Below are 18,322 nucleotides of genomic sequence, written 5' to 3'. Positions count from 1 at the left end.
ACACATGAAGAACCCAACAAGACCATGCATTTGAACAATCCCCACTTGCATAATCACACACAGACTAAGCATCAACTATATCCATATTCTGACTTTTCATATTATTGTAATTCCTTGTAAGCTTTGTTGCTTAGCAACATTCATGGAGTGATATACATTTAATATCCAGCATATTGGCTCTATTCTTATTCCGGGAAATACTATAGTATAGTCATAATTTTAAATTTGACACTAATAAATATCAGATTTGTTTGGTATAAATTTCATAAATACTATTTAAATCTATCTAACTGTTATATTAATATTTGCATAATGTGTTTTCTGCATAAATTTGTAGAATTTGTTAAGGTAACTTAATATTGATTACCAAATAGAAAAAATTGGAAATAATTAATATTTTATAAGCTAAGAGAACAAAGAATTTTTCTTACCACCATCTTGCGTTTTGTCTTTTTTTCGTTTCTTCTTCTTGTTATTTAGTGCGTAATTATCTCTTGCACTCCAACCAGGATATAACTGCATGTGTATCTGCCTCTCTTTACGAGCCATCTCATAATACTTTGCCTGTTCCTCCCGTGATAGTCCGTGCCACTGTCAAAACAAACTGTGCATTTAAAAGTCTAATCTAAAACTTTCAATAAATTAAATTTTAAATTACGCTTTTATTAAGCTAAATATCAGTAAATTTTTCCTATAATTCAGTAATTTTTTAAAAATTTGACTATTAATATTAATGCTAAAATCTCTAGTATTAATATTAATGGTCAAATTTAAAAACAAATCACCAAAACACTGTTGTATCTTATTAAATTTGATAATAAAGAATAAATTAATTTAAAATGTTTTTTAAAAAATCATCATTGAGGGCAGAAATCAAACTAAGCAACACCTGCATCTCAAGCAGGTATATTACTAATTACACACTAACAGTACTATATGGATAGTGCTTCTAGTATTTGGAAAAACTAAGAAGAAAAGGCAACCAAATGGCTATTATTTATAGGTTTAATTTCATTAATATATCCCATATCTGATTTCCTTTTACAAGTCAAGCCTAAACAATTTTAACAATTGCAACATCTCAACTTCCAGATAAATAGAATGTTTTCAATTCACTTTAATTTGTGGTTCAGGTTTATTTACATTATTGAAAATGTTGCAAAAAATATAATAAAACTATACTGTTAAATAGAATGAGAGGAAAATTGAAATAGAAAATCAATAGAAAAAAAAAAATGAGTAAATTAGTAAATATATGCAAAAATAAACAATTTGATAATGGATAAATAAAAATTAAAACAAATCCTTAAACAATTGAAATACAAAGTCAGAACAGCCGTAAGATATAAACTTGCAAGCCAAAACATAATCACTATGCTGCTCACATTTATAAAAGCATTTTGCCAGAGCATATAAATCCAATAGCTTAAAATTGGTTTCTTTTTTCCTAAATATGCTTAAGATTGAGGATTTTTGAATATTAAATATAGGTCTAATTTTTACTGTATAAACTTTAATTTTAAATAGTTTCTCATACACAATGTAGTGCAACTTAACAATCACTTGGCTTCCTTTCATCTTTATTTTAAATATTTTAAACTTCAAATATTTAAAAGTTAGTCAGTCATTTGACTGCAGTTTTAGATGTCACGTGCTATGCTGAACAGGTCCCGACAGACCATTCAGCGAATCTGCCAGTCTGTGTGTTCTATCCTGCTCCAGTGCAGTCCCATCCCTGTTTGACATGTTCACAGATGTTCCTGCATCTATCATACTCACATTATGCCCAACATGCATGGCATCTGCACATTGACAAACCAAGGTCATGTAGCTCCCAGAATATGGTCTCATTACATTGAGCTGAATATCACCAGCTGTTAACTGGTGGTATTCAGCTCAATGTCATCTCAGAGGCATTTTCTATGATTATTCAAAAGTTTGGCTGCCATGAACCATCGCTGATAGCATTTATGACCCAAGCTGGCTGCTGGTCTTTAGAACTTGAAACTGGGTAACATATGACCCAATGTAAACAAATTTTAACATTTGGATATCTTTGTCATCTCTACTGATTCTTGAATTTGTATGTGGCTACGTACATTCCTTCGTGGTGTTGCAATTTCTCTTTTAAGGAGTGTAAATGAGTGCCTGAAATTCTTTATCAACAAATAACTCCCAAAATATAAATTCTAAAGCCTACTCTCGCATACAGAAAAAGCCAGCAATGAGTTGTGTAACTTTCCTGGCAAAAACATTTAAAATTTCATGTGGCACCATATGTTATGATTTTATTAAAAAACTTCTATACTATTAATTATTATATAACAGAAAAGGCTTAATTTTAAGGGTAGATATGAGTTTTATAAAAATTTACAAATGCTAATAATCAGTAAAATCTTCACTAAGTCTGACCCCACTCAAGACATGACACACAACCTCTATCTCCCCCACCATCTTAACCTTAACCACCAAAATTTAATTGCATCATTTTCCCTAACATGCAAACCACCCTGCAAATTTTCAAAAATGTTCTACAGAAAACTAAACAGTTATCAGTTTCTATGCAATTTGTCATTGATTTAACTGATATCTAATGGATTAATTACTGTACTATTATTTTTATAAGACCTAAGTCATTAAATCTACCTACCTGTACAAGTATGTTACCAGCACTCTTTCTGTGAATGGGCACATAGAGTTTATAATAAGAACAATAAAATCAAAAGAATGAACAACATTGTATATATTGTGAAACAAATCACAATTATAAGACCAAAATTTCTCATAAAAAAGTCTGAGTATAAGACAATAATGGAACCATAGATTATCAGATAAACAAGAATTGAATATTGAAATACTCAATATGCCTGTTTATAAAGCAAAATACAATATTTGATCATGGTAACAACTTTATGTTTATATGTGGCAACACAACATATGGACAATTAGCTGAAAGGATGTCTCCAAAGAAGACATTCTATGGGAAACTAGCCCCTATTTAGGTGTTACAAATGTAAAGAAAACTCAGAAAACTATATTGCCAATCCATTGGGGGAGGGAAAAATCCACAACCAACTACCGATGTTCAGAGTTTAATCCACTCAGATACTGTTGGGCCAAACAACTTTAAATGTAATATTATATTTAATCACGAATGTATTTGGCATCCATTTAATGCTAATAAAATCAAATTATCATTTTGTGGTAACTTCCCAAGTATCTAAATTTATAGGCTGTCTAATTTTACTTACTCTTCGACCAAGAATTTGATTAATAGCTGCGCTCTCTTTCAGAGTGCATTCTGCAACAACTTTGGCACGCATTTCCTTCATGTACAACATGAAAGCATTTAAAGGTTTTTTGATATGCGTTTTCTTATCATTAAGTGGCTTGTTTTGCGTCGATCCACTCCCGTTAGTTCTTGGACTAGTTTCATTCATTTTTCCCGGTTGGACTTTCTGCTCTTCTCTGAAGGAAGCTAGGGATTGACTGCATATATATACATACAAATGATAAATTATTAAATTATATATATACACATTTTTCAATATAACTTTAAAAACAATGTGATACCTGTTATTTTCTTGTATTGGCAACTCCAGTTTGGGTGTAGTAGCCAATAACACAGGATGATGAAAGCCCGGATGAGACGTCAACCCATGATGAGGAAGGAGAGCAGGTGCACTGAACCTGGGAATTCCAGCTTGTTGTGACTGGTATTCCCGGAGGATATGGTCCTCTGAATCCCGCAGGAGTCATAGAATACATAGGAGTGTGCCTAAAAGAAATTTATTTCTAGAATTATTGGCTCAATCAATATTTATATTTAATAGAAGAAAATATAAAATTTCTTAATTGCTCAAAATACAAAATAATGTTATTGTGTTTTCAAAATTCAATAATCAACATAATTCATTTCTGAAGGAAAACAGAAGAAAATTGGGATGGATTAGTTCTAAATTCTCTGAAGATCATAGAATATTACCAAATATTATGTTTTACATCATCTATTAAAACACATGCTCAGCACTATCTACTAAACTCTTTCTAAGATTAACTTGTGTGTATGTATTTACAAGTTAAGACATGCGTGAATGAAGGTGTTATGTTAAAAATTCAGTTTTGAGTGAATTGACATTCAAGTTTTAGCTTTCTCAGCTGCCACACATAACAGAGAGAAATTACAATTGATCAAAGAATGACCCCCAAAATTTTTTACATTTTTGGACTTGAGGAGCTTGAAATATTGCAAAATGGAAAAGAATTTGATAGTATTTTCTGTATGTATTAATATGTGTGCATTTGGGAAAGACACAATTTTGTTCACCCTCTTTGAAGCTTAATATCTCCTGTGCTTTTTTGTCAAAAATTTCTGATATTTTGCAGGGAGGTTTGTGTATTAGGGAGATTGATGCTGTTAAATTTTGATGATTAAAAGTCAACAACATGGGGAGATAAAGGAGAGTCATGTGCCATATCTCATGTAGGGTTGAACTTAATGACAATCTTACATGTTATTAACATTTACAATTTTTTATAAAACCCATCCTTACCCTCAAAATGAACTTTTTACCCTTTTAAAATAATTAATTATACAAAAAGTTTTTAAATGAAATATAACATAAGGTGCCACACACAATTTTAATTGTTGTTGTCGGGAAAGTTAAGCATCTGGTTGCTGGATTTTTATTACATAATTATTTCAGTGTAAATATATTCAGAAAATAAGTGTGTTGCAGAGTCTTACAGTGTCATTTAATTTTTTAGGTCTTTGATAGTGGTATGTGAGAGACAAATACATTTCACCTCCATTCATACAGGACAATCAGGTTTTGAGTGACTAACACGACACTTTTATTCACTCACATTTACATGTCAACAATATTCTCACAATATTACTTTAATTTTTTCTGTCCACTAAATAAATGGCAATGTTTGAAGTTGAAATATTAGATTGTTCAAAAAACCAAAAAAACTAGTATGCCAAGCAACAAACAATGACACAAAGTGTTTCTTTACAAACAGAATAACTTATAATTATCTGTACAACAAGTTGAGTACATATTATAATCAAACAGTAAAACCAGATTCTTATCAAGTTATAACATAGATAATTAATTAGTCATATTATAGCCTGATAAAGAGTTGTATCATTTGATTATTAAGTAAAATCAGGTTTGATTATTAAGTAAAATCAGGTTTTAATTACAGATTGTTAAGTTTATTTTGATAAAGCAAATTTTATTTATGAAACAGAATCCAATGCACCTAAGTTAATCATTTGAGGATCTAGAAACAGATTAAGGATCATCACTTTAATAAGGCAATCCAATACATTTGGACAACTCACTCTTTTATACATAGAACTTTGATACTTCCTATTCATTTTTCATATGCTGCATTTGCACTTTCATACATCTTCAGCCAATAAACTGAATTTCAAACTATTGTGCAGTGGTATTTATTGATGATTTTGATTTCAGTAACAGCAAATCATTTGTAAAAGTAATTTTTATTATCTGCTTTCAATTTATAATTCTAACATTTTAAATAATGTTTTTGACATTGTAATTTAATCAAAACAAAAAGGTAAAACTTTCCTACCTAACAATAAGTCATTATTTTTATGTTAGCTCTCTAAGAACAAAACTTCCTTCATAATGTGTATGAAAATATATTCCTTTCTTAACATATTGGCTGAAAATGTATGAAAGCACAAATGCAGCATACAAAAAGTGTGATATAAAAGTAATGTATGAAAGAGTCAGTTGTCCAAAAGTCTAGGACTGCCTATATCAGGGGTGGCCAACAAGTCGATCACGATGCCAATTTTGGTCGATCGCTCGCGATGTCTTGACTTAATGTGTTACACTTGTAACTGAACGCAACGCATGAATGTAACATGCAAAAGCAACAATATGCATGCAGTTATGACTGGACTCGTAGAAAACAGCCATTTAGCTTGAATATTTGATACTGTCATGCGGTAGCTTCTTTTCTTTAGTATTAACATTATTATTATTATTAATCAATATTATTTATCCACGATGACAACGTTAAGTTTAAATTTTTCATTTGTTTAAAATGTAAGTACCTGTTCTCTATGTTTTAAATTAAATTATGACTTTTCTTACCTATCTATTTACTTGATAAGTGAGCATTTTCGGCAACAGACCTCTATATTTTTGGATTTTTGGAAATACGTCAATTGAGAAAAATATACCAGTATCACCAAATGTAGCAAATATATTTATTCCTGTTTCGGAACTACATACCTGTGTGAATTGGCATTTTCATACTTAAAGTTAACAAAGACTAAACATTCTGTCCTGACTGATTCCCATACTGAAGAATCATTATTATTATCTTTGTCAGGATGTACACCTAATTATGTTTCCTTGGTAAGAGACGTGCAAACTCAGTCCTCCCATTAATGTAACATAATAAAATAAATTCTAAATCTGTCTTCATCAGTAGCTAATTTGAATTAATAAATATTGTTAATAATTACTCATGTTGTTTTAATTCCCCTAGACATGAGTTTTTTGGCCTGTTAAATAATTACGTTGTTTTTTACGTAGGTAGATACGAGATATACAGGGTGTTTCAGTACAAAGAGCACTCCCGCGAGCTATTGATAGATTAGCAAAAAATAAGTCTAAAAATCTTATATCATTCTTCCATGATAAATTTTCCTCGCCCAAAAAAAATTGCGAAAGTAAAATCTTATAATCAAATTATCAGCCATACTGTGCAGTTTTATAACAACTTTTTCAAGTTTACGAACAAATAGTACCACAATTTATACATTGTAATTGATAAAAAAAATTAAATTATATTTTAAGTTAATAAAAATCTATCTTAAAAGTGTCGAAAAATCGATTTTTTTAGGTGCCGCCTGTACGGAATGAACTCGTAACTGCAAATATCAAAAGTTGGGTCTGGAAATTTATTTTCTTTATGAGCCTATATCTTGAAAACTTAATAAGTAATTTAAAAAATAAAAAAAAGTTTTGAACATATATTTTCCTTATCTACCCATAGCTCGCAAGAGTGCACCTCGTACTGAAGCACAGTGTATAAACATAGTATGTATTTCACCCCCCCTCACCACTTAGACTATGCCTACGACAACAAGTCAATTGCGACACATTTTTAAGATAAAAAGTAGATCTTATGTACACAAAAGTTGGCCACCCCTGGCCTATATTAAATTGAAGATCCTGAATCTGTTTCTAGATTTGCAAGTAATTAACATAGAAGCATGTAATTCTGTTTGCTTAATGTAAATAAACTTGCATTTTCAAAGAGTATAACATGCAATTACATATACAATTATTAGACTTACAGACATGAACTTTGTTCACATTATTTTGAAACATGCTATGTTCAAAAATTGAGACCTATCATACTCAGATAGCTATGAACTGAACAAAAATGACTTCATTCTTAACTAATGAAGAATACAACTTACACAATTATTTTCTTTATACACCATTTCCTTTTTATCTTGAACACTATCATAGTAAGGCCAATTCAAAATATACAGTATTAAAAAACTACTCTATAAAGATTTGTACAAAATTGATTAATAGATATTAAATTTCTATAGTCTGTTTAAAACATGTAAATATATAGTTATATTTTGAAAGTATCATAGTAAAGTTCTTTGCCATTAAACCAATTTAACCATTTGTTTAGAGGAAAACTACTGCAAATTACAAGAGTTCTAAAGATGGAACATTAAGATGATCGTTCGGCTTCATTATTCTTACAGGCTGCAGTTTGAAAACTCTATAATGTTGGGTGTTCCTAAATGATGGGAAGTAAATATAGGGTGTTTCTAAATGACATAGAAAAATGATGAAAGATCACATCAGGTCAAAATGACTATGAAAATTCTTTGTAAATGCAGTCTTGGAAAGAAATTCAAATTTACTAATGTAATGTAACTCATAACTCTAGCCACATTTCTACAGAAGCAGACTTCTTAAAAATCTATGTTTCACATATTGAATTTAAGTGTAAAATGTAAAGCACGGTGTTTGATTGTAACTTCTTTGGGCATACAATCTCTCTCTAGCAGATTGCATGCACAAAGAAGTTACAATTATAGGAAAATGGGTACCAGTTCTTAGACATAGTCCTAAGTGTGCAAACTTTTGTCACCTTGGTCCCAGTTTCTTACACAAAAAAACAATATCTATCTTGTGTTTTCAGCAAGAATCTCATTGGCATTCTCTGTTAGTCTTGATTTTCTCTCTTTGCCAGACCTGAACTCTGAATCATGAGAGTTTCTAGTCTCCAGTCGTTGCCAATACACAACTTGGAGAGCTACCCGTTCATGTTCAATTGCTCAGATGTCCAGCCAAAAAGTGACTTGTTCTCACCAGCTTAGTCCTTGGGGCTTCTTATTTTCTTTTGTTCTATATATGAGTCACCAGCACCCAAGGAAAAAGAGTTAAGAAGGAACATTCTAGAAAAGAGACAATAGAACAAAAAAGAAAGACAGGAAACTATACTATATTAAAAATAAAAATATACAAAATATAGCATACTGCCACACTAGTCTCGTTTTCAAAAATTTTTGGAAGGGTTTCCTGTAGAAAAGGCATAAAATTTTTAACACTATAGGCTGGAGATTGCATGCAGAAGAATTAGTCCTAATAATCAGAATAATTTTTTACTTTATTGTCTTAAGAATCTTTAATTTGAACTTAAGAATTTTGTGCCTCATTAAATAAAATGAATCGTAGAAATTTTAAAATTATCATTCATAATTTAAGAGAAAATAAGATAGTAAATTATTGTAAAATTTAAAAGAACATAGACTTTAATACCTTAAATTATATTTAAAACAACATTATTTATTAATATAATACATAAAATAATTAATATTATAATTATATATAAAACAATAGTACACTTATTAAATCTTAAACTGGATATTTCACTAGATACATATAAATTAACAACTTCATTACACATTGAATATTCTTGTTTATATTCTTCAAAATTAAGACAGTAACCAGTAGCCCATTGGGAATAAGATTTTGTAACTTTTCACTCACTATCATCAGAATAGTTAACATTCTGGATAGGTTTTTGACATAAATTCATCTTGGATAATAAAATCTTAACCATGACACTAATAGTAGATGATATTGCAAAAAATATTACCACCTTTTCAACTGGTGTATCCATGGAAAAATACTTTCTGAGAACCCTGCTCTAGGCTGATTTGAACATCCTACTAGAAGACCTGCTGGCAAAGAGACTTAATAAAATTACAGCTTACTTATGTTGACCAATACAAGTCACTGTCTACTTGGCGGTGCAAGAATGCTAGCTGCTAGTTACACATATACATTATTCTGACTGGAGATGGCAGAAAAACAACCATAATACTGCTGTAAATATCACCCAACACCAGATTGCTCTAGACAACCCCAAGTCCAGATATTGGAAAAAGTTGATTGGAGGAAGAGCACCTGGTTATAGAAAGTTATGTTTGCAAAAAAATAATCTATCCTGTTTATATGGTATAGATTTAGCAATCCATAACATGAAATAAGCAATGGATGAAAAAATTCATAGATTTACAATATCTAGAGACTATATATAAAATTCTGCCTGTTTTAATAAAATGCTTCGATAGTGTACAAAACAGCAGACTTTTAATAACTTTGAGTATTAATATTAGTATACCATTTAAATTTTCATTGACAATTCTGTTTTAATTAATTACTATCTACTAGAAAAGTTCATAGCATTTAACACACAGGAGTTTATTCCCCTCCATCCCTTGATAAATCTGTTTAATTACATTGACATATACATAGCCACATATTAAAACAAAGATCTGCAGTGTGGGAGAATATTAGAAAATTTTAAAATTTATATAAGATCATTACTATCAGTATCCTCATCCTTATATAAAACATTTACTAATTGGACATACCATAAAATATTTATGATTCATTTAAAATATTTAACATAAAAATTGTGTTCTTACAGATTGAAGTTACCATATGAGAAAACTTTGTTAACTTAATTAATGTCATTAATTAAATAGAACCTCTCCTTGAAAACACAATAATAATGTCATTTAAAAATATGATTTTAATAAATTTAAACATAATTTTATAAATATTTAATTCAATATAATATAAAGATAGCTTATGTACTAGAGGTAAAAGTATAAAACTATATTATGATGATCTTTTTAACACTATTTGTGCATTAAATAAATGTTAATTTATTTAACTGTTAATTATATTTAAAGTAATCTGCCCCAATATTAAGTTAGCATTTATCAAGTGCAAAAAGCTTTTAGACACATTATTTGGGCGTCTTCCGCAAGGAAGCGTGCCAAACCTACATTGCACTTATGAATACATATGACGTGCATACTGATTATCAAAGTATTATGCATAGTAAACTGAAACTTTCATTGAATACTTAGATAAAGTAACAATGTATATTCTAACTGACACGATGCCAGAGTGAATTAAACCTATAAAAAATAATCAACTTTACCACATAAATAAACAAAATTAAACAGTGAAAATTTAGTTTCTAAGCTTAACTAACAATAAATTAATACGGCAGTGCAGCGACTCCGAATTATCCTCGTAAAGAAACAAAGTGTGAAAGCTTAGTTATACATTAACCCGACATGATGTTTATTAAATCCAGAGTAGAAAAAAAGATAAATATATAATGCAAATCGAGACACTACACATCGCAGCTTTTTATGGTTTAAAGATTGAAACTTGATTAAATAGGAACCATTTAAATGTTTATGGATGGTAATCGGCAGCCCTCCCATGGAGCCAACTTAATTATTTTCTTTTCTACTCTATCCAAGTGCATATTGATTATAAGAAAATTTCAACAGAACACTTAATGCGATTACTACAGATTATCATTTATCTGCTTGACTTTTAAATGAAGATAAGAAGATAACTGTGCAACAATTTGCTATATCTCTGTTTGTGTTATCAGTTCTTTGATATGAATGAATTTTTCCTATGGTAAATTTATCAAAAATTACTAAGATTATGGCAAATGTACACAGTTTAAACCTTTACTTACACTTTTAAATGAAAACAATTACCGGCAACATTGAACTGAATCATGTTTTCAGTCTACTTATAAGTCAAAAAAGTTCATTATTTGATCAATTTCCCACGTTGATGGGATCAAATCTTCAAAATAAACAGTGAAATCGACATCTGTACAACATAGTTGTGACGACACATTACTAGTCCCGTTACGTCACGGATTTTGAATTAAATCGGAAAAGAATAATTCCTTTAATTTTTATATTAATTTATAATTAATTGTTTTTAATTTATGCTTATTTGTAATTGCTATTTAACGATTAGAATACTAATAAATAACTATTTTTATTCGAAATATTTTCGATTTTTTCTATCCACCGCTAGATGGAGGTAAAGCCATTTTTAAAACCGATTTAAAAACCTTAGCATAAAAACGCCGAAATGGCATACAATAAATTCCAATTAATTCAATTATTGTTGTCGTATTAATGATTTATACGCAATTAATGTCATTAATTTAGTTGCAGGCGAATGTTCAGTTTTTATTTTCACGAGGAAGAGGGTAACCGTTTTTTATAAGGAAACGCACAATTGTTTCGTGTTAGACTCCAGATGTGTCTTTAACAGTTTTTCAGGATACGCCCTTTCATTTAGTCACGTTCAACGCGAGTGATATGCGCGACGTACGCGGTTCCCGAGGGGGCAATAGTAACTTCTTAACAATCTCCTCGAGAGTCGCGCCCGTTGATTTACAAACAACACCAATCTCCTCCTACAAGCGTGAAAAGAACTTGGAAGCAGGAAGGAAGTTCTTAAGATAAGTTTGCTGGGGGGCTAGCGACCGATTTATCTTAAGTTTCGAATGCGTTTTCAAGATTTATCAATGCCTCTGACTAAAATCGCTGCTCTTTCGACACAGGTTAGGAAGTCGCTTGTTTTAAAATTCATCGCGAAACAAACGGTGAAAGAAGAAATATGAGACCTATCACAGTAGTGATGAACTGTTATGTACAATCGGGACTTAACGAAGACCATCCTTTTGCTGAGGGCTAGATTCTATCACTGTACAAAGAAGCTTTTCAAACTTATAACTTCCTATTCTACATCGAATTTATATTCCACTGAAGGTCAATTTCTTTAGGCAAGAATCCTGTAAAATAAAACTACGAAAAGAGCGTGGCTTGAACATTATAGCAATCAGAAAACCATGTTCTGTTTGTATATATCAGTTGTACAACATAATCATAATCTTTATCAATATAGAATTAAAAACTGGCATCGGAAAAGTGAATCTAATACGAATACATTAAGAAAGAGCCTTAAATTCCTAAATTAAAAAATGAAAATAAAGACTCAATACAGATATAAGTTTAAAAATAATTGTTTATATGACTATGTTGAAAAATATCCGAAATACTAAAACGCACAATTAATTAAAACTTTTATTTGGTGAAGAGTAACGAAAGCAAGATTTGTGGTTTTACAGCGTTAAATTTCGAACTTTTAAGGAGTTTAATCCTTTATTTTTGCGTAAGAGATTGAGAATTGAGTTAACGTTTACAGAAAATACCGAAATTCCGATTGATCGTTTGAGAAAACGTTAACGCAATCGCAAACGTTGACACCATGGCGGAAAGGCATAAAAACAACGGCCGAACCATTTAGAAACGACCACCATTTTGTTTTTATGAAATGAAAACACATAATTTAACGGGCATATTTTCCGATTCAATACGCAAACAATTCATTTTTTGTGTAAATCCATCGACGTCAAATATGACGGCGAATATACGAACGAATATAAATTTTAATTGACTTTAATTTTTTAATACTTAGAAAATACATTTTTTTTTAAAAATTTTCTTCGACCTAACAGAAATAATACTGGAGAGAAAGACAAAAAAAAACTAAAAATAAATAATTGATTAAAGCATTTAAGCTATTTTTAAATTTTCCAATAATGCGCCGTCTAGTAATGATTCGTATATAAATTTGAGGGAAAAACTAAACGGTATTTTTCTCTCTTAAAAGAAATCTGAATTTTGAAATAAATAATTTACTATTAAAATATTTCACATACAAAAACTTTAAATAGTTAAACATTTTAATTTAAGTCGAGTTTAAAAAATGGAGTTAGATCGAGATTACGACGACACATCCGAACATTTCTTTTTAAATTACGCCCTCTACCCAGATAAAAACTTTTTTAAAAACTTCGAAAGTACAAATTAGGCAATACGTTGTTATAAATTTATAATTAAAAAAACATTTACTAGTTAAATTAATAATGCTAATTAATTATATACAAATAAATCATGATTTTTAAATATTTAAAATCTGATTTAGTAATCAAAAACTTAAATTTATTATTATTATTATTATTATTGATAGTGCTGCCATCTTCCGACAAGTCATGATTAAATTTGCGTAAATAATAGTAATTGCGAAATAACGCAAAAGAAATATATATATATACATATACATTCACTTACCATTGAAACTGTTGCGCTAAATCGGAACCAAACATCGGGTGATGATGATATTGGGTAGTTGGCGTGAATGAATACATTGGCGGCCTTGGAATACCTGTTGAGAAAATTAATACGTTCAATTGAAATAACTCGAAATAACGGTGGAGTTAATTCTAAATAACGCCAACGTGGAAGCAAAGAGGCCGATCTTCGGCATATTTGCTGAAGATTGGTCGCTCCTGTTTAGCATTTCTCCTACGTAACTGTAAGATACCTGCGCAATATCGAGGCATACACTATATACAGGACTTTTTAAACGGATTACGTACTCAAATCGAAAATATCTTTGTAAAAAGGCTTTTTTTAAAATTAATACAGAGACTTTCTTTTACATTAAGGTATTCATTAGCAGCACGTACCTAATATCGAGGGATTTCTTTACATAAGTCTTTTTGAACGCTCCACATACTCAATATCGAGTATAATAGTACTGTATTATTGATTTAACTTTCAAAATAACGATTTCCCACTTTTAACAAACTCATCTGAAACTTTACACAGGGGCAATCCCGACATTGAGTATGTGACGTGTTAAAAAAGGACCCTTATATAAGTAAACCCTAAATAATGAGTATGCGAGACTTTAGAAACGACGTTTGTGTAGAAGTAACCCCGACAGTGAGAATAAGTAATGCTACAAAAGACCCGTAAATAAGGAGTAACCTCGATACTGAGAACTGCAAAGTTCAAGTTAGGAAATAAAGTTTCCGATGAACTGAACAAGTGAATAACGCTAAGAAAATCGATTTAATTAAAATTAATTCGTAGAAATTAATTTATTTCGGGGATAGAACAATCGTTTTTGTTATAAAAGGGAACATTTTATAAAATTAGAGCAATTGTGAAGGAGGATTCAGAAGGGGAACAACTTGAAAATTTCCCAAACTCGTCGATAGTTTCTGCCTTTACAACAGTCTCCACCTTTAATTTTCTTCGTTTTTTAGGATTTTATTTAATTCATTTCTCTAGTTTATCCTTATCTTAACACTTTCTAAAGTCTCGAATTAAGAAAAAATTAGCGAAAACCCCGTTATAAAAGCGCGAATCCGATCATCCTTTACAGCGAACTGTGTCGCTCAAAATGCTGATTGAAACTACTTTTATTTAAAATGCCAATCACCCCAAACTTCTCGAAAAATAAGAACAAACCCTCCGAAGATTCGGGTAAGCGAAAACAAAAAAAAACAAAAAAAATTAGGGAATGAAACAAGAAAAGCCTGCTTCCAGGAGCAATTTGTACAGCGAACTCTCAGAATCTCCTGGCAAAATGGAATCTTAAGAGATAAACAAAGTAACGGTTCGTGCGTATGTCTGACGTTACCTAGACTTTGACAATTCTTTTATTAAGCTGATACTCACCAGTTTTTGAACTTAGATGAACGGGTGGAATTCCCATATGAGCGGGTGGAGGTTGTGTAAATCCTTCCGAATTATACATCATGAAAGGAAGAGGAGAACCGGGATGAGTCTGTGGTACCATAGCAACTTTGTTGGCCTAAAATAAAATAAAATAAAATAAATAAATAAATAAATAAAATATAAAAATATAAGTCCTGGAATTTCCCTAAGCAAAAGTAACGGTATTAATATGAATAATTCATCATTATCTCTTTCGATTTAACGTTTTCTCCTCCCCCCTGCAGTTTCTTCTTCTTCTTCCTCCTCCTGATTCTTTCCTATATTAAAAGCACAAACGTATATATGCATTATTGAAAATTAGATTGGGAGATTCGTTGCATGCTATTGCTTAGAGGAATAGAATATTTGCATAAATAATACGGATCTGTTGCAAATAATCGTCATGAAATCGTAAACAAGATGGAAAATGCATGCAAAAATCGTGTCGCCATCTGTCAATAGATTGATATACTATTTTCTTCTTTCTCCAGCCCTCCTCTTCTTCGGTCGTCTACGAGGGCCCGATCTCTGTTATAAGCCTCTAAAATCCACCAGATAAGGCTCGGAATCGGAGCGTATTGCACAGAAAATAAAATGCTGAAACTCTCATTTATACACATCAAGAGCCTTTTTACTTCCTTCCATCTCTCTTCCTCGCCTTTGGTCGTGATAACGTTTTTCTAATGCCTGTAGAGAACCTTAGTTCTACGTTGTGGTTCTGAATCCGCATAAATATAAATGTGTGTATAGACAATTTTCTCGATGGTATGAAGAAATAAGGCTCTGAATTTCAGTCTAGTATAACGTAAGGCTCTGAATCAGTTTAAACAAAGAAGGCTCTTACTCTGTATGAATAATAATAAACTAAGGCTTTTACACTCTTACATATTAAGAGCTTATTATTTCTACTACCAGACACTGAAACAATGTAAATGGTAAAAATAAGGCTCTTTAATACAAATGATAAAATAAGGCTTAAATTGTTGTTTACATGAATAAAAGGCCCTATTTTCTACTTCAAGGCTCTTAGTATATTAATTAACTGATGAGAATAAGAGCTTATTGGTGTAAGCATTAATAAGACTCTCAAACTATAACTTATACAGAAATAAGACTCTCAAACTATAACTTATACAGAAATAAGCCTCTTATAATGTTTAAATGACAGCTTTATATCTCAACTTTTTTAGATTAAAAACCTTAAAATACTGAATTTTTTTTTATCTGAAGCCTAAATTAAAGATTCAATTGAGACTACAAATTTCGGTATTTAAAAGCAATTGAATCCTCTTTAGTTAATACGAGATTTATCTACATAATACACATTTTAACACTAATAAATCGAATCCGGTTCCTCCTACAGAATTTGAATTCTTATTTCGACATTATTCGTCCATTTCAAAATCTATTTTAACGGTATAATTTCGATTTCAAAGTCTCATTTTTACGGATTTAATATTCGTTTTTACGCTAGAACCGTGTTTCGAGTTCTCGATTTAAGGATAAATAACGATTTTCAAGCAAAATCGAGGGCTCGAACTAAATTAAATCTTTTGATCTGAGTGTTAAAACGAGGATTTGAGGTTGATTTTGCTTTAAAGTCGAGGAGGATTCGAATATTCGCTTTAACGTAGAATCAAAGACTTAACTCAATCCGAACCCTCAATTTAACGAGAAAATGAATTTCAAAATCTGATTCGAATTCACATTTTAACCACAAAATCCGAGACTTAACGTCTTACTTTTAACAAAGAATACAATTTTACATACTAAAATCGCTATTTAACCCTTATATCCGGGGGTTCACCTCCTCTCAAGCTACCTTTTTTATTAATTTACAAAAACTTCGCTTTAGCAGTAGATAAAGACAGGAAATTATCATCTGGTTTTAAGAGCTTCTTCTAAGAAATGCCAAATGAGACAAACTTCAGCTCATCGCAAGAAAGACTCCGTCAGATTGACCCCTCGTTTTAACGATCTCGTTGTATAAAGAGGAGGTTTTAATCTTTAAACTTGAACTTTGATCCACCTGCTAAGGTGGGGCTGCAAGCCAAAGAGTAGCTTTACTACTCAATAACTTAGCTACACCACTTCTGAGAGTCACCAACCAGTTTCTTTTTTTTCTTTTTTAAAGTGTGCTAACTCGTATATTTTCCACACAAGCTGAAAACTCAACCCCCCTACTAGATTAAGAGGTTAATTTATATTCTCCAGGCGAAGGGAGGGACATAAAATTACATTCATACTTATTTTATATCCACAATGGAAGGTTAGAAAACCCCCAGAGGGTCGAATAAAGTGCACTTTATCAAGCCAGTTCGCTCTAAACAACACAAACAAGCTGTTAACACGATAAGGTATATAACAGGTAAGAAGTGATGCTGAGGAGCAACTTGGAAGATCGCACGTGGACTACAGAAGAGAGAGTGGAGAAAATATTAAAAAATAAAAATAAAAAGAGAAAAAAATCCCAACAGACTCCAGGTGCTCGGCGGTTAACAAGTTTTCTCCCAATACAACATCCCGACAACCGGGACGGTTACAGAAAACGATATTTGCTGACAGCATCAGAGCATCCGACTCGACTCCCTTTGATGTGACCGACAACGCTAGATGACGCTGGAAATTAGATGGACTGACACGTGTTAAGTGACGTCAGCTCACGTGCATCCAGCTGGCACGTGAGGAACAGACGGATGGGTTCCTTTCTACGCCACGTCTTAAGAAGCTCTGGGAATTTTTCCCCACCCCTACAGAATGGAAAAGTTCTGGATGGATAAAACGTGAATTTTTGAGTGGTCTCGTGTTTCTCTCCCCCAATCCCCCTTCACCTCTTCCTCCTCCTCCTCTTCTTCTGTTTGTAGTGGGATAAAAATAGGCATCCCTTCCGATATTACGTACTGTACATAACAACTCGTGTTTTGCGAGAAAAGTGAGTGACGTTCGCGTTACGAGATACAAAACGTACCCATTGAAGACACGAAATTGCGTAACCTTCTTCCCCTTAACACAATAATTCAAAAGTAACACCGTAACAAACACTGTAAAAATCCTTCAGTAACGCCTTCTTACTGTAACGAAATGCCACAGAAGCGTAAAGAACTTGTTACGATACGCGCTACGACGCGTCGAGTCGTGTATATAAGCGTAACTTATTACGATAGAAAGGAAGATTTTGCTGTAGCACGGGATATTCTAGGCCCTTTCTGAATAACAATTTGGTACCAAAACCCCCAATTTTAAATTAGTTTTTCGAAAACATTTTTAAAAACAAAAAATGGAGACGTGAGGCGGCGTGGCGCGCGGGATCGCCGCGACTCGAGGAAA

At 31.6% G+C, this 18,322-nt stretch overlaps 1 protein-coding gene across 1 annotated transcript in view; it reads right to left on the bottom strand.

Moving 5' to 3' along the window:
• Nucleotides 1-18,322, bottom strand: part of LOC136970179 (protein pangolin, isoforms A/H/I/S-like) — a 74,514-nt gene that overhangs the window by 23,053 nt on the left and 33,139 nt on the right. The window contains 6 exon segments of the mRNA XM_067264591.1: nt 432-591; nt 3,252-3,489; nt 3,574-3,704; nt 3,706-3,778; nt 13,559-13,652; nt 14,957-15,092. Of these exon segments, the coding sequence (XP_067120692.1) occupies nt 432-591; nt 3,252-3,489; nt 3,574-3,704; nt 3,706-3,778; nt 13,559-13,652; nt 14,957-15,092 (832 nt within the window).

Source organism: Centruroides vittatus, unplaced genomic scaffold, assembly GCF_030686945.1.
Source record: "Centruroides vittatus isolate TY-2023 unplaced genomic scaffold, ASM3068694v2 contig_19, whole genome shotgun sequence".
Classification (NCBI taxonomy): domain Eukaryota; kingdom Metazoa; phylum Arthropoda; class Arachnida; order Scorpiones; family Buthidae; genus Centruroides; species Centruroides vittatus.
Note: the sequence above shows the minus strand (reverse complement) of the source record. Positions and strands in the feature narration are given on the sequence as shown.